The sequence below is a fragment of the Tympanuchus pallidicinctus genome, unplaced genomic scaffold (assembly GCF_026119805.1).
Source record: "Tympanuchus pallidicinctus isolate F22 unplaced genomic scaffold, pur_lepc_1.0 scaffold3, whole genome shotgun sequence".
Classification (NCBI taxonomy): Eukaryota; Metazoa; Chordata; class Aves; order Galliformes; family Phasianidae; genus Tympanuchus; species Tympanuchus pallidicinctus.
In genome coordinates, this window is record NW_026294747.1 from 42,689,791 (window position 1) to 42,715,359 (window position 25,569).

The window sequence follows — 25,569 nt, forward strand, 5'->3', positions numbered from 1 at the left end:
GCCAGCACTGCAACACTCTGCTCTGCGCTGCTGATGTGGGACTCACTCCAGATTGAAGCTGCTTCTTTTACTCCAGGCAGGGGCAACAAGCTAATGCCAGCACTGGGAGAAAACAGTGAAGCTGGTCTGCTGCTCTGTTTAAAACTCTGTTGGTTATGCTTTACTCATTGCGATTTGACAGTAAGGACAGACCAGATATTGTTTGCTCTGCTCACCTGCATTGGTTCTCTGGTTGTGAACAGTTTTTATGAACTCTCACAGACAACACTAAAGCTTTATGCTCTTCAATAGCTCTGCACCCTGCAGATGAAAATGGTGGGTTCTCTATTTACCTAGCTGTTAAACAAATGAAGTAATTCACAGAAAGACACAAACAGAACACTAGAATCATCTTAGAATCAGCTAGTTAAAAAAAAAAAAAAGAGAGAGAAATACAACTGCTCAGGAGTTCTTAAAGAAAGAAAAACAAAGCCACTGCCAATGATTGCTATTATTATAAAACACATTCCTTAGATCCTCTGTAATATCACATAAAAATTGCAGATATTCATGCAGTCTAAGGGTAGATTTTCTTCATTCTTTGCAAACATTTCTAGCACAGACTTGTGAAATTCTATACAGCCAGTTTTAGAGAGCTGCACTACAGACCTTAACAGCAATTTTAATGACAGTAACAACTGCGCAGTAAGCATTTAATTTTCATAAACCCGCACACAAAATCCCCTGAACCTGTGAGCTTCAGAAATGTCCCCTGCCCTTCAGAGGAAAGTTTGGCACTGTTATGTGGCAGTTTGACACAATACAGAGAAAATAAAGCCCTATTTGCATGCAACATGACAAAACCCTCACACCCACTTCTGCGTGTTTTCAACACCTTTCCACTAAGCCCTCAACCACAGTGCAGATCAGGCACAAAGCTGAGAAAGAGCTCTGACTAGTTAAAACAGTTACGTGGCCATAAATACATGCTCATTTGATATGTGAAACAAGTGGTGTGAAGGGAAGGATTGCTGGAGCGTGCTGTTCCACCCCAAGTAAACCAGCTGCATCAAGAAATCACCACTATTCTCAAGAGAACAAAAGACTGGGGCCTTTCAAGTCTTATTTTGCCCCAGGTAAAAATATCCATTAGCTCAAATTGCAGAAGTTCAGGTCTCTGCTTTCATGCTCTTCTCTTGCCATTTTAAACTCATTTGCTCAATGAATTCTCCCAGACATCAATATATCAGTTGCTAGATCCTTGTTCTGCCAATGGGACATTGGTCTGGTGCTGCCCAGGTGGTGTGGGGCCATAAGCATCTCGGTCCCCAGAGTTCTCCTCCATTCACCGTGGGCAGACTGGGGAGCTAGGTGAGGAAGATCTCACAAGACAAGATCTTCCCCTAAATGAAAGGTAGGGTTATAGTGAGAAGAGCTACCTTGCCTAAACAAAATAAATTCCCCACCTCCCCTAAACAAGGAGCAGCCAAGCAAGTGATTAAACCAAGAACAGAGGCCAACAGTGCTGTAAAGCAGCAACTAGAGAAAAGGAGAGATGGGGTCCACAGTTCTCCTGTTCCACAGGCAAGACCACTCAGCAGGTTCCTGCAACATTAGCAAGCACTGTCTAAACGCACAGCCACACAGAAAGCCAGCCTCCCTCCAGTGGAGGAGTTCAAGTCTCACCAGCTCAAGATACCTGAAGTTTTCTCTCTCTTCACACGCACAGAGCCCAGCTGTGCCAAGGCCCCACTCCTCCCAGTGGCACTGCTTTGGGGGCAGCCCCAGCCTGACTCCAGAGGGTGCCCCCAAAGCAGAGCCACAGGCAGAGCAGAGGGGCTGCAGGTCACACCTCAGCACAGGTTTAGGTTTAGATTTATACAAATTAAAGAACAGAGAAGTCAGAAATGTCTTCCAGTGTGTAGCACAGGCACCCAGCAAGACTGCCTGCCCTGAAAATCACCAACCCAAGGCATGTCCCCAGAGTCGGGGTTGCGGATCCCATGATCTTCTGTGCAGGGCTGCTGTTTCCACCATGATTACTCTGCCAGATGACACCATGTGCACAGTACAGCCATCTCTCCTCCCCAACCCTCCTACTGCCCATGACATGCAAGCCTTGTACTCCCCACCAGCACCATGAGCTGGCCCCCCACCATGACCACTGCCTGCAGGCCACAGGATATCACCACAGCAGTGTCCCATGCTCTCATAACAAAGAGACTCCTCTGACAGTCTTAGGAGATGGCATGTGGTATCACCGCTCTCCATGAGCCATACTTAGCCTGTTAGGCATCTCCTCTTTCAGTACGCAAACAACCCTGTAAAACTACTTCATAGCCAAACGGAAATCCTGCAAAAGCCTCAAAATACTGCCCTTAAACAAAGCCTTGCTCATAGCTAAAGTGGACGCGTGCTGTTCCACTGCAATGGCTGGCAGCCCCAGACCTGCCCAAGGCCAACCAGCCCGGGGGACAAGGAAAGGCAGCAGCACTGCCCAGCAGGAACAGGGCGCGGGGCCCAGCGGGTCCAGGGGCACAGTGTTAGAAAGCAGGGAGCATAGAGACAGGGCTGTTGGTGGCCATCACAGCGAGCCTGAGGAGACAAGGAAGCAAGCAGCATTGCTACTGCTGGGTCAGCCCACAGAATTCCTGGGTACACACAGAATGTGCAATTAGCCCCACTCTGTTGAAAAACTGAGGACACACAGAAACAAAAGAGTACAAAAGAAGTGTTCAAGGTCACCTATAAAGTCAATGGCAGAAGAAAAAGAGAATCTCAAGACTCCAGAGCAGCAGCCCTGTAATGGCCATGCAGGCGGTGTGTCAGGGCCATGGATTGAGCACCCCAGTACCAGACAGCCAATGTGCCACACAGAGTCCGCGGGCTGCCTCACACAGCCAGGGAAAATACACAGCACCTTCTCCTGCAAATAGATGGTTACAAAGCATCTGAAAACCCAGAATGATTTTATAACAACCCTTCACACAACAGATACTCAAAAAATTATCCAACACTTAGATCAGTGCTGGAGGTCGGTGGGTCAGGCGTTGTCTGCCAGCGCATTAATGATGAAATGAGCAAGGGAGAGAACTTCCAGGGGAAAGGGTTAACAGCTCAGAAACCGGTGGGAGGGAGTGGGTGGGACTAACTCCATTAGCAGCCACAAATAAACACAGAAATAAGGAAGACTTGACAAAAGCTAATGGATTGGCACCATTTTCCCCTGTAACCATTTAATGTGGGGGATTTTCCTTGTTTCGTGCTTCATTTGGTTCACGGGATGAATTGAGGGGAAAATCGAGGCACAGAGATGGACAGCTGGAGATGCGGCCTGGCAGCAGTGCTCTGAGGTGGGCCTGTGCACCAGGCCAGGTGACTGCAGGCCCGTGCAGCCCAGGCACTGCGCAGGCACACACCAGTGCCAGGCCCCGCTCACTGCCCACTGCCGTGGCACACAGCAACACACGTTTCTGCCACCTGTACACACACATCCCAATCCCTCCTTCAATCCCACTTCAATGTCAAGGTCAAAAATAGTTATTTTTTACCATTTTTTCTCTTTCTCGTGGCTGAATGACAAATGCTGGGGAGCAAAACAAACCATTCCAGCACTTCAAACTTCCCCCCCCAAACAAGACAACTCCTCGGCTGTGCCCAAAGCTCTGGCTCACTTGCTCAGTGCAAATCAGTACAAAGTCAGGGCAGCACTGCCTGTAGGAACACCAGGGCCTAAGCACCAGCACTCACCTGTGCTGGGCTTGTAAAAACAGTAAGGAGAGATGAGGCTGCTCAGTCTCCAAAGTTTTGACAGTGATATTAATTAACACTGAAAAAGACAACTGTCCTTCAGTTTTAGCTGAATTTTTAGGTGCCTGAGTTTTTCTAAGCAACAGCTAAATGGGTTACAAATGGGGAAAGGCAGAAAGCAGTGGATGCACCACACCACAGCTCAGCACGAGGACCTCTGCAGCATGAGCCATGCCATCAAGCGTATTTCAGAGCAAGTAATTAATACTGCCTTTCAGCTGCCCTGAGCACTTTCGCCAACAAAACAGATTTGAAAAGTATGCAGGTAGTTTATTAAACAACGAAAAAAAAAAACAAAACATTAGACAAATATGACAGATTCACTGGTGTGAGTTGATTTAAAGCAAAAAGAAGACAAATATTTCCACCAAGATATGTTCAGGGAAGCCAGCAAGTCCTTGATGACAATCTGCAGCTTGGCAAGAATAGGGCTCACGGGTTTATTCACGCTGTTTCCCAGGCAGATCAGTTCCATATAAGCAAAGCATTCCTCAAAGTCCAAATAACTAAGGATCCTCATTCAGTATATATTCTTCCTCCGATTAAAGTCCGCTTCACTTTATTCCAAATCCCACAGTGATGTAAAGGAAAAGCAGATTTCCTTAAATTTGCAAGAGAATGGGAGGACATGCACCACAGGCAGCAGAGCCAGCCTGAGAGTGAGCAGAAACAAACCCTGCAGAAACAGAAACATCACTCTTCAGGGGGCTGCTTTGGCCAAGCTGCTAGAAAACAGGATGTGAGCATCAGTCGTGTGTGCAGAAGAGAGGTTATTCAGAACAGTGAATTCACACACTGACTGGGTCTTTTACTCTGTAAGGAAAGGGTGGGAGGAAGGGGGGAAAAAAGCTTTCAACCCACACACCACAGCCCTGCCTACTTGGGTTTTCCCCAGTCTTTTTTTTAACTTCGTTATCTAACAAGCAGTCCTTTTCAAGTGTGATGTTAACAGACAGCCACCTGTAAAACAGGAGTGTGCTGAGAGGAGGAGGAGGAATGACACACTGCTTAAGAAAAGGATCCCGTGGGCAACTGCAGGCGTGTGGGACTGGTGCAGCTGGAAAATGACACGTGTCTGCGGGAAGGCAGGAAGGGCTGCACCTCGTGGAGCATGGAACTGGGGGAAAAGGAAAGGCCAGGGGAAGGGAAAAGGAAAGCGATGCTCTATGATGAGAGTAAGAACTGCTGGGAATTAGAAAAGTAGCAGCAGTGCTACACAGGGCTGCCTCACCATCTGCACCACTCCTTGGTACTTACCAGCAGGCTATTACTCATTATAATCATAGTATACAAAAAGGCTGCTGATCAATACTGCACAAAGGTGATTAGTGCTCAATGATTAAACATCAGTGCATGAATTTATCTGACTCGATGTGCCTGAAGTGGAAGGAAACAGGGAGAAACCATTTCTGAGTGGACTCCAGTAACAAAAATTGACAAACCATCCAACATCAGTTAACGCTGTGGAGAGCTCAGAACCGAACAATGTAAAATTGTTTTCTTCCAAATTATTCAAGATCAAATGTGCCTTTGAACAAATATCCCTCTAAAGGAAAAGAAAATCTCATAGAAGAATGCCAAAATGAAGCTATTCTGATGACACGGCTGTCACACGAACAGGCCTGCTGTGACCTGAGTCACTGTTCCAGGTCTTCTGTGATCTTCTTTGCTATCGGTTTCGCACAGGAAGCCTTCACGTTTGACGCACCAAAAATAGCAGATGGTGTACAAATGAAAAATTTTGTTCAAAAAGGCTCACAACTTCCTCCTTTTCTTAAATGCTAATGAGCTTTCAGCACAGCATAAGGGTGACTTAAAGCCCTTCACCCTGCCATGCTGTCCCTCGCACCCATGCATGTAAACAGCTGCATTCTAGGTGATGGAAACAATAAAGAACTAAGAGAAAAAAAACAAAAACAGCAATAGGAAATGAATACCTAAATGTGAAAAATAATGTACTCCCCTAGAGAGAAAGATGTATACGTAGACAACAAGGTCCAAGTTGCTGAAGGTCCTACCTAAGGCTGAGCAAAAAGGAAGGCACGCTTTACGATTAACTACATCGACCCAAATGACCATTAACAACTCTGAGAGAAGCTTCAGGTCTGGGCAGCAGACCAAGCCCTGCTGTAGAGCAAGAGCCAGCCCTCGAGCATGGTGGTGGTGTGCAGATCCGCATTTGCCTGCCTCACACAGGAAACCGAAACAGCAGCCCCTTCCTAGGGAGTCCTCCAAACAGGCCCCGGCCTTAGAGCTGGGTCCTGCTACTGCAGACACTGAACTCTGCACTGCACTGAAAAGGATTTCTCTAATTGCTGTTTTTTCTTCACAAAGGGCTCTCTGGGAAAATGCTAAACACACCACCAACAACAGAAATTGGAAGAAACTTGACAGACTGCAGCTTGATGGTAAACCTCCAGAATCTGGCTTCAATACTGCCAATTCATGGCATTGTACCATACTGGGATTTCAGGTGTTTTTATTAGAAATGCCTAAGATGCTCCAAAATCATGAAAACAAAACATTTCCAGTTGTCTTCATTTCTGTAAAGAGATGGTGGGGATCTTAAAGACTCTAAAATAAGACATCTCCATTATTTCAAATAGTATCATGATTTTTGAGCCAAACTCAGGAATGTTAGGGTACAAATCTGCATAGAAGCTGCTGTCCCCATCCCCATCACATGCATTTGCACTTTTACACACACATCTGGACACTAGCATTATTCTGTCTACCTTAACAGCCACACAACACAGAAAACCCATCTGGATCATTACAGAATTGCCTCTCTTTGAAAACAGAACTGTGTATCTGTATGAAGAATGAGAAGCAATCCCACTCTGTTAGCAGAGCTGAAGTTACACATGGCTTGAATTGAAAAGCCACTTAAGCAAGCTCTGGAACCATCGTGCTGTTCAAACTGATGCCAAACAACAGGAACTGACAGTCAAAACAGGAAAAAACAGAGCTCACTGATGAAGCAAATTCTTCCCCCCCCTTCCTAAAGCATGGCTAAATTAAAGATTCAGGGTGGAAATTCAAAATCACGTTTGTGACCCCTAATTTATAAATTGTGAGGGAAATAAATTGAGGTTGATGCAGCACACAAATGGGTAATTGTACTGTAATCAAGAAACAGAAGTTTGTCCCATCAGCTCAAGCCCAGTCAAACGGATTTTTGGCAATAGTGTCACTGGAGGGTGAGAGGGACTCGAGTGGTGGTGAAGGAGCAGATGCTAATTAGCAAGAGCAGTTAAGTCATAAGCGTGTATACTTAGAAACTAAAATAATGCACATATTTTAGCTAGGGGAAGAGGACTACATTTTCCTACACTTTTTCCCAAGTCAGCAGAAAAACATGGTAAGAAAGCAAGATCTTTCTTTCCATTTCAATACTACAAATTAAAATCAAAGCTTTCTAAATGAAAATTTTGTATTTCTTCTCAAGCAAGAGGGATGACAGTAAAGCTCATCTCTTCATGGAAATGGTCATAATTACATCTCTGTTTTCCCAAATTCCAAATTACGCAGCTCTAAAAACCAACAGCAAATGACAGAGCAAAGCAGACTTCTTATGCTAAGAACAAGGAATTATTTCCTCCAAACAGAAGCAGCACTGCCCCAAAAGGTGCCAAAGTCTTACAGGTGTTTTAGCAAAACCTAGAAGTATAAAAAATTAACAGAAGTAGAGTTGTGGGTTTTTTTCCACATTTCAAGTTCTGGTGTCCTTTAGGGGAAAAAACAAAACAAAAAACCCACAAAAAAAACCCAAGAGAGACAGTTCAGGTTAGTTAGTATCACGCTTCAGAGCGATCTGTCCAGACTGACTGGTAACCATTTGTGGCAACACAGCACATCTGTCCTAAGGAAATTCTGCATGCCACTGCCACAGCACGCTGCTTTCCTAATGCAGGGATGCGAGCAAGTAGAGAGCTTTGTGTGACAGTCCAAATCCACTGCTTTTTGTTGCCATTTCACCTCAAGTGTTTTGATGATCTGAAAACCAAAATGATTATGGTAGTGTTTATATACATACACACATATACATATACACACAGGGATAGAGAGATACAAAAATAAATGAATTTAAGCAGAAGAGGAGGTAGAGCCTGAACAGTAAAATCCCATTTGTCTCAATAGCTGGGAGCTAGCTTCTTCAGTGCAATTTATCTCTTTATGACAGCTTCTTTCCTCTGTTGTACAGCCCAAAGTCTAAAAAGCACTAGAACTTGAAATAAATTGGAAAAACAAAACCAAAAAAAACCAACTCTATTCTTTCAACAGTGAGGGCTGCGTATTAAACACTGAGCCCTGAGAGAAAACATTGATCTCTAGGGAAGGGGGGCAAGAGAGAGAAAAGCCAAATTAATTAGTGCAATGAGGCAATTATGTAACAATAATGTGTAATGTCAATTGCCAGAACAGAAAAACAAAGCACTTGCCTGGTCCCACTATCTCAGCCACTCTAACCCCATAACTTCTAGTCCCTTCCAGCAAAACACCTACATCTGCAATCCCTGTAAACCAATGAATCATTTATACCTCCGATCCACGGCACGGAAGTACTTCAAGAAAGGTGAATGAATGCAAGAATCCTACCAGTATTTTCACTGAAGTTTACAAGTGAATGCAATCTGTAAAGGCGATTCCCGCAGGATGAAATGCCTTTTGACCCAGGAGCTCTATACCATTTTTTCTCCAAGTCTGGGCGTAACTGCAGCTCCAGCTTAGCCTGCATCATGCAGTTCTCACATCCATCAAGCATTCCTCTCCAAAGACTTGGCAGCGTTCCTAAGAGCAGTGAGGATCCCTGGACATGTGGTTTCCCTTCTGTAGGGCTGGAGAAGGCTGCACACAGACAGACTGTACAAGATAATGACACCGAAGAGAAATTTTGCAAAAACAGTTATCCTGCATGGAAAGGATTTTATTCTTAAAGACAAACCATGTGAAACAATTAGTTGTATCTGACAATTTAAGGAGAACTGACCTAACTGCAAAACTGCAGCTTTCATTACATTCTGTATCACTTACTCCTAACAATGACAATTACCTCCTTCCTCCTTATCTAAAAGCAGAGCATTTCAAAACCTCCTGCCCAATTCAGAAAGAGCATGCATAACCTTCCCACTCTGCACCTTTCAAATGAAAGGGTGAGGAAAACAGACAAATATGAAAATGAAAGCTTGAGACAAGGCATGTCAGTACCAATCCCAGCCTTTATTAACCCCCACAGCCCCTACCAGTTCCACTGGAGGCTTTTCTTTCCACAGTAAGATCAGAAAAACATTTGGCATAGTTAACACATCTCAGTGAGTACCCTCCCACAGTAGGCAGCCATGGGATCTCATAAATACAGCTCTGGAGCAGAGCCTAATTTTCTGCTGATAGCTTAAATTAGTGAGAAATAGTGTGAATTCTGCTATTAGTATTCAACTAGATTCTCTTGTGCAAAATCCCATAGATAAGTTTCTGCCCCACGCAGTGCCAGAGACACTTCTCTGCTATTCAGATTTCCCCATACAGACTTCCATTCATTCCTCTGCTTACCAACAGGTGTTTTTCAGCAACTTACACTGCTGCTTCAGAATCCTGGTAGTACTCAACTACTGGCAAATTGCAACTGTTCACTGCTGCAATGAAATGCAGCAATTCAGCATGCAGGAGATAGAGTTTGGGCATCTTAAGTCTCTGGACAGCAATCTGGTCTGTTTCCTACCATATCAAGGAAAATCCCCCTCACATTTAAGATCCCTGGAATGAGTCCTCTCACAAACTCCTACACCGGTTTCCAGGGTAAAGTTTTCATAACGCCCAGAATGGAATTTGAAAAACATAACTAATACATTAAAATGTACTGTCTCCAAAACGACTATTATAGATAACTGAGTAAGAGCCAGAGACATCATTTATGGCTACAATTGCTGCTTTCTGCAGCCCTCAGCTGTCTGATATTTACCCAAGAGTAAACCAAAAGCAGCTCCCCTGAAGTTGAGAGTCCAAACTGGTGGAGAACAGAAAAAAAACAAGTAACATTTCAGGTTTAAAAGAGCGTATTAAAAACAGGAAAAAATATTAATGCTAAAGTAGTTGGGTCACTGCCCCTGCCTGCTTCCACACCTCATGCACCTCAGTCCACTGGTGAGCCCGAGGCCACTCGCATCCACAAGATATGGAGGGCTGTGGTGACGCAAGCTGAGCAGCTGTTGTGTACATAAATCTTGACAGCACTGGCCCCTCTCTCCTACCTGCAGCATCTTTCACTCCCTGAACTGAGCAGGTGTCCCACTTCTGGCCAGTGCTGAGGCACAAGAGGTGTGGAACAGCTGGGAGAGGGGCAGAGACTCACTGGAAACTGAGCTGAACGGCAGGTATTGGGAAAGCAGTTAGCTACCAGAGAACTAAAGCTATACTGCTGAATCGTAAGAAGCCAGCTACTGATGCTGAAGAAAGCAAAATCTCATAGTTCTTAACAAATTTCTTCTTTACAATCAACTATCTTGAGCTTAAATACCAGAAAACCAGCAACATGCATATGTGTTTCATTAAAGCAAACTTTCTTCACTAATTTCTTTTGCATGGCGGTCAGGAAAGCTGCACTGGTTCAAAATACCAGATGATCAAACGATAAGAGCAAATACTCAGAGAGGGAAAACTTAATTAGCTTAAAAAAATACATACCAGTGTGCAGTGCAATGCTTCCCAGAGGCTCACCGAGCAATACTTAACCAGATGCAGTTGCATGGTTTTTTTGAAGGAAATCTGTCCACACATGTAACTGCAGCATAGTGCACTGCATTGTTGCAGCTACATGGGTTGTCTGCACCTTGCCTTATCCAGCAATGTTCTGCCATTCTCAACAAGACAAAAGTCAGTTACTTCTAGTTCTAGACACTGAGTCACCACTGATCAATACACAATTACAACCAAAAAATTAAAAATAGAGTCAGACTGGGCTTCTTTTCCACGCAGATTTCAGCTTGGACCATTTACCTGGATTTACCATGAAGACACAGCAACAAAACAGCTGAAAATAATTCAGAAGGCGGCAGTGAGCTGCAGGCCCAGCGGGCCAACATCTGAACAACCAAACAGAAAACAGAGCTGCGCAGCAACCTGCTACCAGCCCATCCTGCACACAGCAAGGAAGGCTCCTCAGCACCTCACAGGCTGCCTCAGGCTGCCCAAGCAGCACTCACAGTCACGCCACTCAATCACCACCAGCTCTTCTAAAAGCTTCTCAAGAGGTCTTTACCCAGGCATGAGGCTGTGCAGCACAACCTGCTGCTCTGCTTCAGCCAGCAGGAAGCATTCCGCTTCCCTCTCAGGGAAAGAGGAAATCCAAGGGACACACACACAGTAGCTAAAATGGATACTTTGCTGTTTTGGTGAAGAACTGAAGCGTGAACATTCAGCCAGATGAGAAAGCCCAGTGAGTCCTTACTTCCCAGCCTGCTGCTCAGCTGCACATCAACCCCTCTCCACAGGACACTCCCTGCAGTTCCCCAGGGGTCAGCATTTCCTCATGGGCACGTAAGGCACTGCACAGCGCTGAATTCTAGCCCAGTGCTGTACTCAGAGCACAGAGTGGCTGCAGAGCCGGACTGGGACTGTGGGTCTGCAGAGCTCTGTTATCTCCCCAGGAAGAAGGAAGAAGCAATGGGGGGCAGCGAGGAAATAGACAGCTGCACAGAAAAGCCTGACAACTGATTTTGTGGAGATCCTTCCTTAGCAGTATCCTCTCAAAACAGCTTTTTAGAGGATATCCAGCACAGCTCCCTCAGAACTATCTCCACTGCTCACGTCCCCACAGCCCTGCCCACCCTCTGCTCCAGCTCTAAGCTGCCAGCTGCTGCATATCTGAATGGAGCTCAGCCCACTCTTGTGCTGCCGCAGGTACCACTTGACCACAGAGACCACAAGCCAAGCAGGGAGCTGAAAAAGAACCAACCAAATCAGCCCACTGAAAAATAATCCCACTGAAAACAGTTCTCCAGCAGCTCACTGCATAGTGACGCAGGTGCTGGGAGAAGCTGGAGACGGGTCGCAGAGTGACCCTGGAGAAGAGGGGGCTCATCTGTATATCAAAGGCTGTTGGGGGGTTGTGCCTAATGCTGGCAGCCTGCACTTGGCTCAGTTTAAACCAGCTGTGAAGCATCCTCAACACTGGCCCCTTGAACAACTGCTCCCAGGGGAAAACCAAAGCCAACATCTTTAGAAGAAGAAAGGGAGTCTCTTTCTCCTGGAGGCATTCGGAGCCTGCCTGGCTATGTCCCTTTGCTGAGGGTGTCTCTACTGAGCACAGGCTGGACTGAGTGATCTCTGGGGTTCCTCTAAGCCCCAACCCCATGATCTCACGTGTGCCCTGTTCTCCCTGCGGGGCTGGCCTCCGTCAGGCCTCTGCTGTCACTGCCCCTTGGGCACCTCAGCCAAAGGTACTCCCCAGCCGCCCCTGTCACAGCTCCCTCAGTTGTGTCAGCAGCACTGACTGCTGGGCTGTGACCTGAATTGAGGAACTGAGCTGAAAAGCAACTTGAGAATTCAAAAAGAGAGGAAAAAAAGTCCAGCTGGATCTGATCTGCAACTAGATCCAGGGCTGGTCGCTGAAATGCCAAAGCGTGTCAGCACACTGCTGGAGCATGCAGCCCAGAACAGGGAGGAGCTGTGGCCGACAGCTCGCACCATCCAGCCCGCACAGCCCAGGCACAGTGCACGCAGAGCAGCCCGGCTCTGCTCTCGTGTCCAGGCCCCACAGCACTAACACACCTCACCATGTCTGCGTGGGTCAGCTTCCCCCAAATAGCCAGGAGGCCAACTGCCTGTCAGGGTACATTCAGAGCCCACCACAGCTCCCCAGGATGGGGACAGCCCACTGCCTATCTTCTATAAGGGTCAGCTAACGCCGGTAACTGAGACAGGAGGTGCAGAGGTCTCTGGTTATTGCCAGCTTCTTATCACTATTTGAGAAAAAGAAACTAATTATGCGCCGTACAGCTCTAAACCAGCACACACACGCAGTCTCTACTGCAAAGAATAAGCAATGATGTAGTCAACCAGCTGGAAGCCAGCTAAGTGGAAGAGTATTTCCATGCAGAGCTTTAGGAAATCTATTATTTAAATATTCTGTATAATTCCTTGCTTTTGCACTTCAAAAACAAAGCTGAAAGGGTTCAAGAAAGCTCTCCACAAACTGTCTAGTATCCAGAAATTCTGCATTAGAGGAAGTTTCTAGAAACTGCTATGATTTCTCTAGAAGGAGATGACTCTGTTTGCTTCAAAAAATAATTTGAGGGGAACATTTCTGGTGGCTGAGAGCACATATATGACAGACTGAGATATAAGAAAATTGATCTGGGGTTAAGCACAACAAATTCTAATTTAAAAAACCCACACTTTTCTTTTAACAATCTGGGACATTAACAATTGGATCTGCTCATTTAGGACATCATTTTATTAAAGGCGTCAGCATCATTTGAAGTCCTTAACATGAGTCTGAACGGTTTTTCCACCGTAGTTCCAACCAGATGTTACAAACCCAATGCAATTCTGATGCTTGTGTGATATGGGTCAGGAGAGGTGGTAACTGTATTAGAACTGAAGGAGATTGTTTCCGTACCCAGAGGGCCACACAGCTTTCAAAGGACATCCTCCTGAAGTTAGCAGAGGGGGGATACTGCCACGTCTACCACCTTCGTGTGTATGCAGATTGGATTAAGAGATCTCATAATAAAGAGCAATCAGACTGCCTTGCTTCTCACACCAGTTATCTCTTATCTTCCTGCAGGGCTTTACCTGTCAAAAGCCCAGGCAGTATCACCTCAGAGGAAGCATGCTGGCTGCAGGGTCTTCTCAGAAGTTCCCATGCTGCACGTGAGGTCCCACCAGCTCCCTGGCCATGGCACAGACCAGGCTACATGGCATGAGGACATCCCACACATGCCAGTAACTCAGGAGACCTCGGGTCCCACAGCCCACTCCAGACAGAGAAGCAGCCTTGCTGGATCTCTGTGACCCCGTTATGATCCATGTACTTCTAAGAATAACCTCAATATAAAGCGAGAAGAATTTTCTTCTCCCATCCCCATATCATGTCCATTACTTTCATTACATTTTTATTGAGATATTTTTATTGAGACATCCCTCAGCACAAGCACCAAACAAACCCTGAAGATCTTGAATTTCCCTAGCATGCACCCAGCTCGGAACACGTGCACGTTTCTCTGCCTCAGACGAGCAGGGCAGACACAAAGAGGAGCCCACTCTGTAGGAGGGATATCCGGAGCTGCACAGACCGGGCAAACAAAGGCAGCAGAGCACAAGGCACAGGATGAGAGCTTCCTTTTCCATAGCTGGGCTGCTGAGTGAGACCAAAAAACTGCAGAGAAGCCAGTGATGCCAAGCATCTTTCTCCTGCATCCACTCACGTTTGATAATAACTGTCAGCAAAGTTTGCATTCATAAAAGGCACAGATTGATCACACGCCCTGAAAACACAACCTTAGTGGCCTCTGTTCAAAGCAGGAATCCCTACATGGATAATAATAATAATACAGATCTTCAAGGAGAAAAAAAATGGGGCTTATCGCAAAATATTTCAACAGACCCTTAGCTACAGCAGCACTAGTGGGCGCAGCTATAATTACAGCAAACCTACATAATGCGTCTGAACTAGCTTAGCCCTTTCCCTGCGAGCAGCGGAGCTGCCACATCAGTAACTCCGTTGCTAGGGCAACTGCTTACTTTCCATATCAACTGCAAACGCGTTGCTATGGAGACGCATATACAAGAAAAATTCCTCTCCACAGCCAAGGACCAGATGGCAGGGAAGTCAGAGAAGTCACGGGCTGAGGGCTGTGCTAACCGGGACGCACACTAGAGGACATTTAGATCTGTGTGCTCACGATAGGATTAATCTGAATGACTGAATTCACAAGTCCAGCAGTATAAACAAAGCCAGGGAACTCCTCTTGTGCTCCCCATCATGTGACACTTTATGCTCCGGCCAACTATTATTAAACTGCTGAGCTCAATGCAAAGAGGTTTGCACAATCAAGGGCTCAGCGTTTTCCCTTCTTCAGCCCTCCTGCCTGCCTCAAGCCAGCAGCAAAGTTACACGCGGTCACTGTCGCCTTGCCCAGGGAGCCTGATGGCACGGCAGCTCTGTGCACTGCAGCAACACATAAGCACAGCTGGGGATAAAACGTCTGCTCCCTCAGAAGATCCAGAACAGGGCAAGCTGGACATTTCTTTCCATTGCAAGGATCTCACATTTTAGGAAATGCGAGCATCTCACATCACAAAAGGCGAGCATTCACACACATGCAAGAGCTGCAGGCTATTAAATAGGTATTTAGCCCCATGAATATAAATGAGCGAGCCCAAGACTGAGGGAACTACTATGTAGAGGGAATCCAAAAAAGAATTAAGTGTTCAGCAGAACTTTTTTTAGAAAAACCATTACCAAAAGGCTATACAAACAAACAGTGGAAAGCACAACTCAGAGAGGAAAGCTTCTAGCTTTCCAGCGTGTGTCAGCGCACATCAGCTAGCAAATGCCTGCAATTCCCAGCACTGATTAACTCCTTCCCTGCACTCCATGTTTCGGAGCCCAGCTTGTTAGGATTTCCGAGATGCCATTTGCCAAATGTTTTTTGTCACATACAAACAGTAAGACAAGCACACTCTAAACCTGTAACTTGCAGAATGTGGCAACAAACTGGAAGAAGTGGCATGAGATGATTCCCTGTAATGGAGAGTTAACCCAACCCCGAGGTCCAAGGAACCCTATGAGATTTGCAGGCTGCTGTCAGCAACAGAGCTGCTTGCTCTGAGGCACTCGAACTAACTCTGGAGGTGTGTGAGAGCACATGAATGTCTTTCAAAGCCAGCAGTTGGAGGTTAGTGCTTTCCAAGTCCACAATTAGCTGTCAGCCACCTGATTCAGCAACCCGCTCCCAGTGCCAGCTCTGCACTCCCGTCCCCACCTGCCACGTCCCTTGGCCAGGACGTGAGTTAAGCGACCTGACTTTGTGCATTTTAAGTTTCAGATTCTCTTCTCAGTTACCTTAATGCTGGCTACCAGCAGGGTGACTGCATAGTTATTAAGGGCTCAGGAGCATGAAAAGATGGAAGGAATTATTTTTCACATCCTATGCTTTTCTAGGGAAGTCTAAAACCCCACCTTGCTACTTCCACAGGCAAGGGCTTTCCCCACACCTTATTGTCTTGCTGTTCAACCACGGCTGTAATCAGGAATTCAAGACATAGGTGACTACTCATCTACTGTGCTTCTCCCCTTCCCCATGGAGAAGTGCTTCATGGTATGGCTCTTGTGATCTTAGAAGGCTGCGGATATTCGACAGATATGCATGAAGACAGGTTCCTCATAGGAAGGAAACGGTCATTTAAATAGTCAGCTTGTAAACAAAGGAAGGGGATAGAACAAATGGCGGCACTAAACACATGCCTTGCCAGTTACGGCACTGGTCATTTTTTTTAACATGTGCTGTGTGTTAAGGTTTCTTATGGCCTGGGACAGGATCATAAAAGGTTGGTGTGGCCCTTGCTATTATAGTCTTGCTTCCAAACAAGAATTTGAGGCTCTGGCTTACATGAAACAAGATCCAGTTCAGGAACAGGTTTTTTAATCTCGTACACAATCGTTCACAGCAACGAATTTATAAAAATACCAACATACAGCATGTGGTCTCCAATACGTGGACAGTGGATTTCAAGGAATGACATTGAAAAAAAAAAATAGTAAGAAACCAGTAATTTAAGAAAGTAAAGCCTTAAGGAAAAGCAAATTAAGTAATCTTAAATAAAAAGTTGTTAGCTTAGGGTAATGTAAGACTCTTCATCCAGAAAATACCTTCTACTCCAGAGTATTTAAAGTTAAATCGCACCCAAACTATGGAGAACAGCACCACCAACAGAAGTCTCGCTCCAGGGTAACCAGTTACAAGACTATCACAGCACTAACTTAACTGAAATACAGCAGCTGAGAGCATCTATTATTTCTGCCAGAAAAAAAAGTGCTCCCTTTTTGATCTTCAGCCAGCGACGTGATTCTACCTGCTATTTAGTTCACCAACCTGTGGGAAGGACTGTGAAATTAATCTGCAGGCTGGTATTTTTATCAGTATGCTCATACTTTGCCAAAGATTCATCCCAGATCGCAGGTTCTGGAGCCCGCCCCCTCCAGAAAATGCTATCTGCTCCCAGTCTGGTTTATGCAATAGAAGGTTATGCAAAGTCCTGCCTCCGCGGCGCGGCTCGTTTCCCCATTCCCTCGCACACAGCCTCTTCCTGCAGATGCAGCTGAGGATTCAGCAATGAAACCAGACAGCAACAGCAGAGATCTGAAAGCAACAATCTGCTCCCCAGACTTCTGCCACTGCACTGTTCTCAGAAGCGGCAAAACTCCAGAGACAGAATGGCTGAGTTTCTGGTAACTTTCACCTCTGATGCCAGACCTATCTGCTCTGTTTGAAGAGTTGCTGTTTCTACTTGTAAGAGAATGAAGCTTCGCCCTTACAATTCAGTACTATTTCTACTCATTTAAGAAAATAAAGAAAAAAACCCTCTTTTCTGAGTACAACACAGATCGGGGAAAAAAGAGATGGCCTCTTACGTAAGGCATACCCTTTCACTATATGTTTGTATAAGCCAAGAACAGCAAGCAGCCTATTTATAACATGATTACATTCATCTAGTAGAGCTGGAAACCATTACCACAGCACGGTAACTAAAAACAATATTTAACCACTATGCATGAAGACACCAGCTGGGGAGCAAAGAAAACACACACACCGACTGCTTTCTTGCTGATGTCTAGACAATGAATTTAATAAAATCAGAATGAGCCATGCTAAAGAAATGCTGGTTTTCTGAATGTAATGAACTGCGTTACCAGGGACAGCGCTGTGTATTCTACATTTTACAGTTATGAATACGTTCTGGGATAAGCCGGTGAGTTTTATCACACACAGGCCTCCACAGTTGCAAACTTACCTGACTTCTGTCTTTGTCCACTTTCTTAAAACACTTATTCAAGGACAGATTATGCCTTACAGAATTTTTCCATCCAGTAGGAGCGTTTGCAAAATACGGAAAGTGTTCTAAAATCCAGTTGTATATATCCTTTACAGGCAGTCTTTTGGTTGGCGAGTCCTCGATGGCCATAAATATGAGGCAGCTAAAGGAGTAAGGAGGTTTGCAGTTGGGGTTCTGCTTGGCATCGTAGGGCATGTCCGAATGGGCGGGGGACGGAGGCGTGTCATCACCAATGTCCTGAACGGGGCTGACGCTTCGTAACACCGAGTCCCCAAAGCTCTTCAGCAAGTTCTTGCTCTCGTGTAACCAGTTCAAGTTAGTTAGTTCTTCATCTTCCATGGCCCCTTTATCTAATCTGATGGCAGGCAAAGAGAAATCTAGGTCCTCGTCATCGTGAAGTGCCTTTGACAAATCGCTGTCTTGGTACCGCTGGCTCAGGCCGCTGGGAACGCTGATTCCTGAGCCCTCCGGCTTCTTGCTGGGCGGCATGACTGGACCCATTGAGGCAGAGGCTCCTGAGAGTCCCACACCGGGGGGAAAAGAAACAGAAAAAAAGTTATTAGCTGGTAAAGGTACCGCATAACATTTTGACAGCTTTTCCCCACCAGCTGCTTGGCCTCGTGCCATCTGTTTTAAAAACAACAGACCCACGTTAAAGCTCACTCCCAAACTCTGGGTAGAATAACCTGAAGTCAAGGCAAGTAAAGAACTTTCAATACATGGAATGATATGATAATGCCAATATGCCTCAGTTCTCTCTGTACTTGAAGCCTTACACAGGAAATCCCAGGGACACACTCCTTTAATAATGAATATGTGTATCAAATCATTGAATACTCCGATCATATCACTTTAATAAGCATGTAAGTTTAAATTTAAAAAAAAAAAAGAGGGCTTAGGTGCAGTTGCTTCAGATTAAGTTCAGCTGTTTCAGTCTTGAGGGCAACACAACAGCTCTGTAATAAAGGCACTGGCTGAGGGCTCGCGCAGACAGGCACCAAATCCAACTACAGGCACTGCTGCAGCAGAACTTGCAAAGCAGAACAGGAGGGAGAGAAAGCAGCACACAGTAGCTTTGGGACCAGGGCCAATACACAGGGAAACAAGCGCCAGAGGAATAGAGCACTTTAAAAGTGTATGTAAACAGAGAGGGCTTTAACCTGCACTGAGCTGCCCTCAGCCATGGCCCAAGGCAGGCAGGAGGTGCTGGGAGCTGAGCGCAGATTGAGCTGACAAGGATGGGGGGACCCAGGCAGCCAGGGAGGATGGAGATGGGAGCAGCGTGTGAGCAGCAGCAGCACTGCAGGAGCAGCACAGCTTCCCTGCCTCTGCCATGCAGTAAAAGTGCCAGGACTGAGGACTGGGGGCACGGCCAGCTGCGAAATAAACACTGGTGAGGATCAATGCATTTCAACAGCAGGCAGTCTCCTGCACCAGTGCAGGGATCCCCTGCATCCAGGGGACCACTGACACAATTCCTACAGTCACACTCGATACCGTACTAAGGGGCAAAAAGCACAGGCGGCAGCAAAACAAGCAGTGCATCTATCAGGAAAAATGGGAGGAGAGCCATTCTGGGAAAGAAAATCAACGGACTTCTTTTAAAGATTACAGAAAAGTGAAAAAGGGAAGTTCTTCAGGTCTTCCTCCATATACTTCCAATCGACGCGGCCATTACCGAAGCAGAAAGGCACGGCAGAGGTACAGCCGCCACACGGCCGCCCGCTGGGCCGCGACTGCCGGAGGAAACGACCTGCGCCGGAGCTCCGCCGGCCCCGGGCGGGCACTGCCCTGCGGCGCAGCGCAACTTCGGCTCCGGATGGAAGTTGCGTCCCAGGAGCTTCGGAACAGGGAATTACGCGACGGCTGACAGTAAAGTAATGTAATTGCGCCGTCACCATGACAACACGCTGCTCTCTTTCTGTTTAATTCGCTTATTTCGGCGCCCCCCGGAGGGCCGCCCCGCGCCCGCCCTCCCGTTCCCGGACGGGAGCAGCCCGGCGGGGCCGAAGCCTCGAGCACCGCGGCGGCACTCGGTACCCGGCCCGGGGGGCGGCGGGGCCGCATTTCCCGGAGGGCTGGCTCGGCCCTGGGAAAGGACGCGAACACGGACACGAGAAGGAATTCGGCGGCCGCCTCTCCCCGCCACCAGACAAAGGAGCGGCGCTCACAGGGGGGCCCGCGACGGAGCGAGCATTTTTAACCCGCCGCCAACCGCGGGCGCTCGGCGGGGTGCGCGCAGCCTCCCGCAGCCGGGGCCCCGCGCGGCGCCGGGGTTGCGCGGCGGCCGCTGAGACGACGCGGGGGAAGGAGGGGGGAGGGGGCGGCCCCCGCGCACCGCTCCCACCGCACTCGCCGCCCGGGCGGGGGGCGCCCGCCCATTGGCCGGAGACGCAGCCAATCAATGCCGTTGCTAGGCGACCGGCGCTGCTCAAGGGCGGGCGGGGGAGGCCGGCGGCGCGCATACCTCCAATGCTGGCCAGATGTCAGCGGCCCTCCGCCCCGCGTCGGGACGGCAACTTCTGCCCGCGCCCGGCGCGTCGCTCAGGACGGGCCCTCGGCCGCGCGCCGGCACCCCGAGTCCCACCCGGGCAGCCCGGAGCGGGGCCCCACGGTCCGACCCGGCTGCAGGGTCACGGCGGCGCGCGCGCCAACTCCCGGCCAAGTTGCGGCGGGGCCCCGCGGGCGGCGGCGGCCGGGGCTCACCTGGCGGGGGGCGGCCTCAGCGCGGTCCTTCCATGGCTGCGGCGCAAACTTTCATCTGACGGAGGCGGGCATGGTGCGCCCCGCCTCAGCCCGAGCCCCGAGCGCGCCGCGGGGGTCCCGGCTCGGGGCGCTCCGCCGCCTGCATGGGCTCGGCCGCACCGCCCCCCACCCCGCGCCGCCGGGCAGCGGTCCGCCCGGCGCGAGCCGAAGAGCGAGAAATTGTTTCCACCGCAAACAAAAAAGGCGACACATGACCAGGGAGGAGGGGAGAGAGGGAAAACGTGGGCCGGGCCACCGCGCCGGGAGAGCCGTGGAAGGGAGGGAGGAAAGGAGGGAGGGCCCCAGCGGGGGGAGGGCGGGCGGCGCTGCGGGCGGGGGCGGGACGCGGCGGAGAGGCGCGGAGCCTGTGCTCAGTGCCGGATCGGGGGCCGCTCCACCGCGCTGCCGGCGGCGGCTGCGCGAGGGGCCACGGCCCCGGCGGGCGGAGCGGGGCCCGGGGTACGTCTGCCGGGAGCCACGCGGCTGAACCCCGAGCGGCGCCGCGGCCTCGAGCGGCCGGCGGGCGCCGAGCCGCAAGCGCGGGCACGGGCGGGCTGCCCCTCGGTCCCGTCCATCAGCGCCGGCCCGCTCCCAGCCGGCGGCCGACTCCTGCGGAGGACGGCAGAGCCCCCGAGCCCCCGGTGCTGCGCCTGTCTGCAAACGCGGCCGGTACGGTCCTCGGACGGCGGTCTCCGAGCTGCGGCCCTGCTCGGTTCCACCTTGGCACAGCCGCACGGCCCTGGCTGCGAGCCCACCGCTACTTCCGCGGAAAAGGAACCGAAGCAGCACAGTTGATTCCCGCGGCCCATAGAACTGTGCTCTAAAATTAGGCCCGATTTCGTCCCAGTGAAGTTATCTTGACATAACTAGTATCAAACTCGATTAACAAAACCAACCTTAGCAAGCCTCTCTTAGACCAAGGGAAGTGACCTAACAATCTAACACGAAAAAGCAGCTGCCCAGTACAGATGGTGCCAGTTGCGCTGCAACCTCCTGCGTACTGCGCATTAGATCTCGCAGCTTCTGAGCGTCACAGCACTAAAGCACCTCCAAAACAGGTACCAGAAATTGTACCTGAGCCACAAAAACCAAGCGTTTTCCTCCCTGAGTAAGCGAGGCTTGCAGATTTAGCATACTTGTAAATTAATTTTCCTGTCAATACAGAAAAGGCCCGTTGCTCAAATGCACAGTGTGTGTTAGAATCACAGGAATGCGTACAGAGCCTACATGCAAGTCGTTCCTAAGCCAAGAGGAAAAGCATTTTAGCAGTTTTACTTAGAAAAGTCAGGACAGCTGCCCCAAGACCTTACAGGCCTGCTTAGTGTTCACCCTGCTTAGCTGGGATCATTACTAGGTTCCATCGCATTTCTTTGCTATTTTCTGAGGTATCGGTTACCTTTTTCAATCTCTGCCATCTGCAAAAATTTTAGACGAGAGACCACTTAGTTCTCAGAGCACAAAGCCAAAACACATCTCACCCATTCTCTCAAACAAGCCATTGAGCCATTCCTGCCATAACTCACTCAGACCTCCTTTTGCCGACAGCCTCCCCTCCCCAACCCAGCGAGCTGCTCTTTCGCATTCTTGCATATTTGCAGAAGGACCCGCCAGCAGCTGGATTGCAGCAGGCAGATAAGGGCTGGGGCAGCAGAGCCACACTGCCAGCTGTGCCCTCTGACCGCCCCAGCACTCAGAGTCAGCAGACCATCAGTGTGCACAGCTCTTATCTCATGGCCATTTTTGTTTGTAACCCAAACTAAATTAGTAAGCCATCATGCCACTCATCTGAATTTACTCCATATGCTTTGTGAATCAACATGTCTCCTTACCAACTAGCACAGAGGTCTGTCACATTTATCTTCACTTGCAAAGTCAAGAGTCTGAGTATTTGGAGAATTCAGCTAATGAGAAGTGCTCCCAAAGGGAGAAGGGGGAAGACTCATGGGACACAGCACGGTATAAAAGAGGATATTGCATCTTGCGCAGAACCTTATTATGTACATATTCTATTCAGGTATACAGCTTATTTCTGCTCAAAATTAATGGCAAATTCTCCGTTAGTGCTGATACAATGAGATCAGTTTCACACCAAGGCAAGCCACCAAATTTACTTGGGTACTGATTTCACCATTTCTTACACAGAGGTAATACTAACTCATTTAGCAAAAGATTGGCAACATCGACAGATGAAAACTATTTGTACATCAAGACCAAAGTATATGTAGTACTAAAGGGCAAACAGAAGTCCCAACAGTGGAGCACTGCACTTTAACCTCATGGGCTAATATACAACAGTCTAATCTTTCCACTCAGATTTCAGAATACCAACTGCAGATGTTTCAGTATCTTATTTAACCAGGATTTCCAGCCGTCTCCCTATATTCCTTCATCTCTTATCCTCCCCTAGATTGGAATCCCTGATAACTTGCTACAAGTAATGGTTGCAAAATGAGCACAGCAAGGGTCACGGGCTCCTACCAACCCTGCACAGCTCATCTACCCACTCCATTCCCCATCTCAGCAGTGAACACCTTCTTATGCCAGCATTACAGCCATACCACACCGCCTCGCTAAATAGTTCTATTGACTGCCCTGTGACCACCCCAGTCTCACCATTCAGTACACATGTCCTCTTATCCTCATTTTTAAGTCATCGTTTCTACCCCAATCTCGAACTCCAGTGCCATCCTTGACTGCCATCCTTGTCAATGCTCATTCTCTCTACACCACCATTAAGCTTCCTAATTGAGGCATGCTACAAGTCTGCTAAGCTTGGTTATGAGGATTTATCATTTGACATGCAGCTGTACCAAACACACTCAGTTCTGAAAGACTCCCAGTGCATGCAGAACCCAGCAAAGACAGGCTGCTGTTCCTTGTGGCCACTGAGATCAGCCTTTCACCGTGGGACATCCCAGAGCTGCAACATTACCCACCAGCCCTTGTTCCCTTCCTTCTTCCAAACAGAAGAACTGGCTTCCTTTACCACTCCTGCCATTTCTGAATCTCTGATATCTCTCAGGCAATCTCTGTGTATCAGGCAATGGATTTAACCTTGGATGGAGCAGAAGCACACTGAGCACCTTCAGAAACTACTAAGAACTAGATCATGAATACAGTAGGTGTTTGCTTGCATCCTCTTTCACAATTCTCTCTACCAGCGATCTTCTCCTGTTACCATTCTGCAGCCTGTGCCCCTTCCTTCACCCACCACTTGGCATTTCCTCTCTTCGTGCACCACAAGCCATTCACATCCACGTTAATGCCTCCACCTTCCAGCACCCTTCCAGGAGGGGTCAAACCTCCCACCGATGACATATCAGAGAGTAACTTCATCCAGCCCCAGCAGTTTGAACGCTTCTTTCTTTTTGCCCACAGCAGACCAACCTGTGTTGATTATTTGCACGAAGCAGCTGTAGCTGAACCCCACAGGAAGTCACTCAAGGCAGCACAGCTCCGCTCTCATACCTCAGGGCTGGGACGAGCACAAGTCCTCTTGCTGCCCCTACCTCAAGCACTAGCTGATGGCACAAGCTGCACATGCAATGAAGACCTTACAGAAGATCTATTTTTCATTTATTCATTTGAGACACGTGGAATTACATTTACAAAGCATTTCCCAATCTTTCATTTAATTATCCCTCAAGTTTTCATTTACCCCCACTGGAGAAACCCAAGAGGAATAGAACTGAATCAATGGGAAAAGGAGCACCAACATGAAGCTCGGTCAGAAGTGAGAGGAAGCATATCTACAGCACTTCTATTTCACAGTATAAAACAGGATGAATTTCTTATTACAAAATGCAGAAGCTTTATGAAATAGTTCCTTTTAAAATAAAGTATGCACATTTACGATGTTATTGTAGTAACACTTCCAGCTTCTAAGAAAATGAGTATGCTTAGCACTAAAATTATATACAGCTGACGAGCTTCCAACAAGCATGTTTCTGTACACGAGTGCAGCTGAAGGAGAAGAGCATGCCTGCTAGTTTGTCCTACACACATTTATTACAATTGGTCCATATGAAAGATGCTTTGCCAGTCTAGTTACACTAACACACTTTACTAGCAACCCAGGAATAAACCTAGCTTATATTGGTGACAGCACACTTCTGTCATTGCAGCTTATTTTAGCATCCCAGCCAGTGGGAAGCAAAATGTTGCAGGGATAAATGGCAGTGTTCAGCTGCAATGGCTTTATTGGTCTGAAATCATACCTAGCAGCTGGTAAATTAATTGCAGCATCAGCCTGTACTTCTAGTGTTGTTGCAATGTCTGCAGAGGCTCCATAAGTAAGAACTAAAGAACTGTTTCCTTGGGTTCACTGCACAGAACTTGCTATCTGCTGTACAGGTGTAACACAGCAAAATTTGGTCTGGAGTTATCTCAGCATTACTATTTACCATGTGACTGCTGAAGTCAAACACACAGGTAATCAGTAGAACCAGAAATCAACTGCATTTTTTGTTCTTTAAGGCGAGGCAAAGGAAGAGCAGCTGCCAACATTGCATAGAGGTGAAGATTACAAGTTTTGGGAAAAACTATAATGGAGAACCAACTTCTTTTATAAAGATCCCAAATTGTGTTGCCAATAAAATCCCTGAAAAGAATTCTTCTGGACAGCACCTTGTGTCCTGCTTCAGTTCTTCTGAACACAAGCTGTAAACTTCATCACAGATTTCAGGATTTTGTCCCTTATTTATGTACCCACACATGCAAAACTAAGTGCAACCAGGGCCTCCGTGACAGCAAAGTTTGTGTTCACATCTCATAAACCGTGGTCCTCAGGAACTGACACAAAAAACAATTTGCTACCACTAGCATTGTAAGCTAGAAGGTGATTGTTTTCCTCTGGCTGTTTGCTTCCATTGGGTGGGTTTTCCAGCTGTGATTGTATTGATTCCCAGCTTGATTTCCAGCTCATTGTACAACAGGATATTCCAGAATGCTTTCCTCTGCTCACCACTCAGCACTACTCTT

At 47.8% G+C, this 25,569-nt stretch overlaps 1 protein-coding gene across 6 annotated transcripts in view; it reads right to left on the reverse strand.

Annotated features, from left to right (window-relative positions):
* The window catches only part of FOXN3 (forkhead box N3), a 199,967-nt gene that overhangs the window by 99,347 nt on the left and 75,051 nt on the right, over positions 1 to 25,569 (reverse strand). For 3 of the 6 annotated variants that reach the window (XM_052696168.1, XM_052696167.1, XM_052696163.1), the window contains exons 1-2: positions 20,551 to 20,669; positions 17,803 to 18,359 (exon numbers count right to left, since the gene is read on the reverse strand). In XM_052696168.1, coding sequence (XP_052552128.1) covers positions 17,803 to 18,345 — 543 coding nt within the window. In that variant the 5' untranslated portion in view covers positions 18,346 to 18,359; positions 20,551 to 20,669. Of the gene's footprint in view, positions 1 to 17,802; positions 18,360 to 20,311; positions 20,333 to 20,550; positions 20,670 to 25,569 lie in introns of those variants that run through there. The other 3 variants (XM_052696166.1, XM_052696164.1, XM_052696165.1) reach the window with 3 other exon arrangements.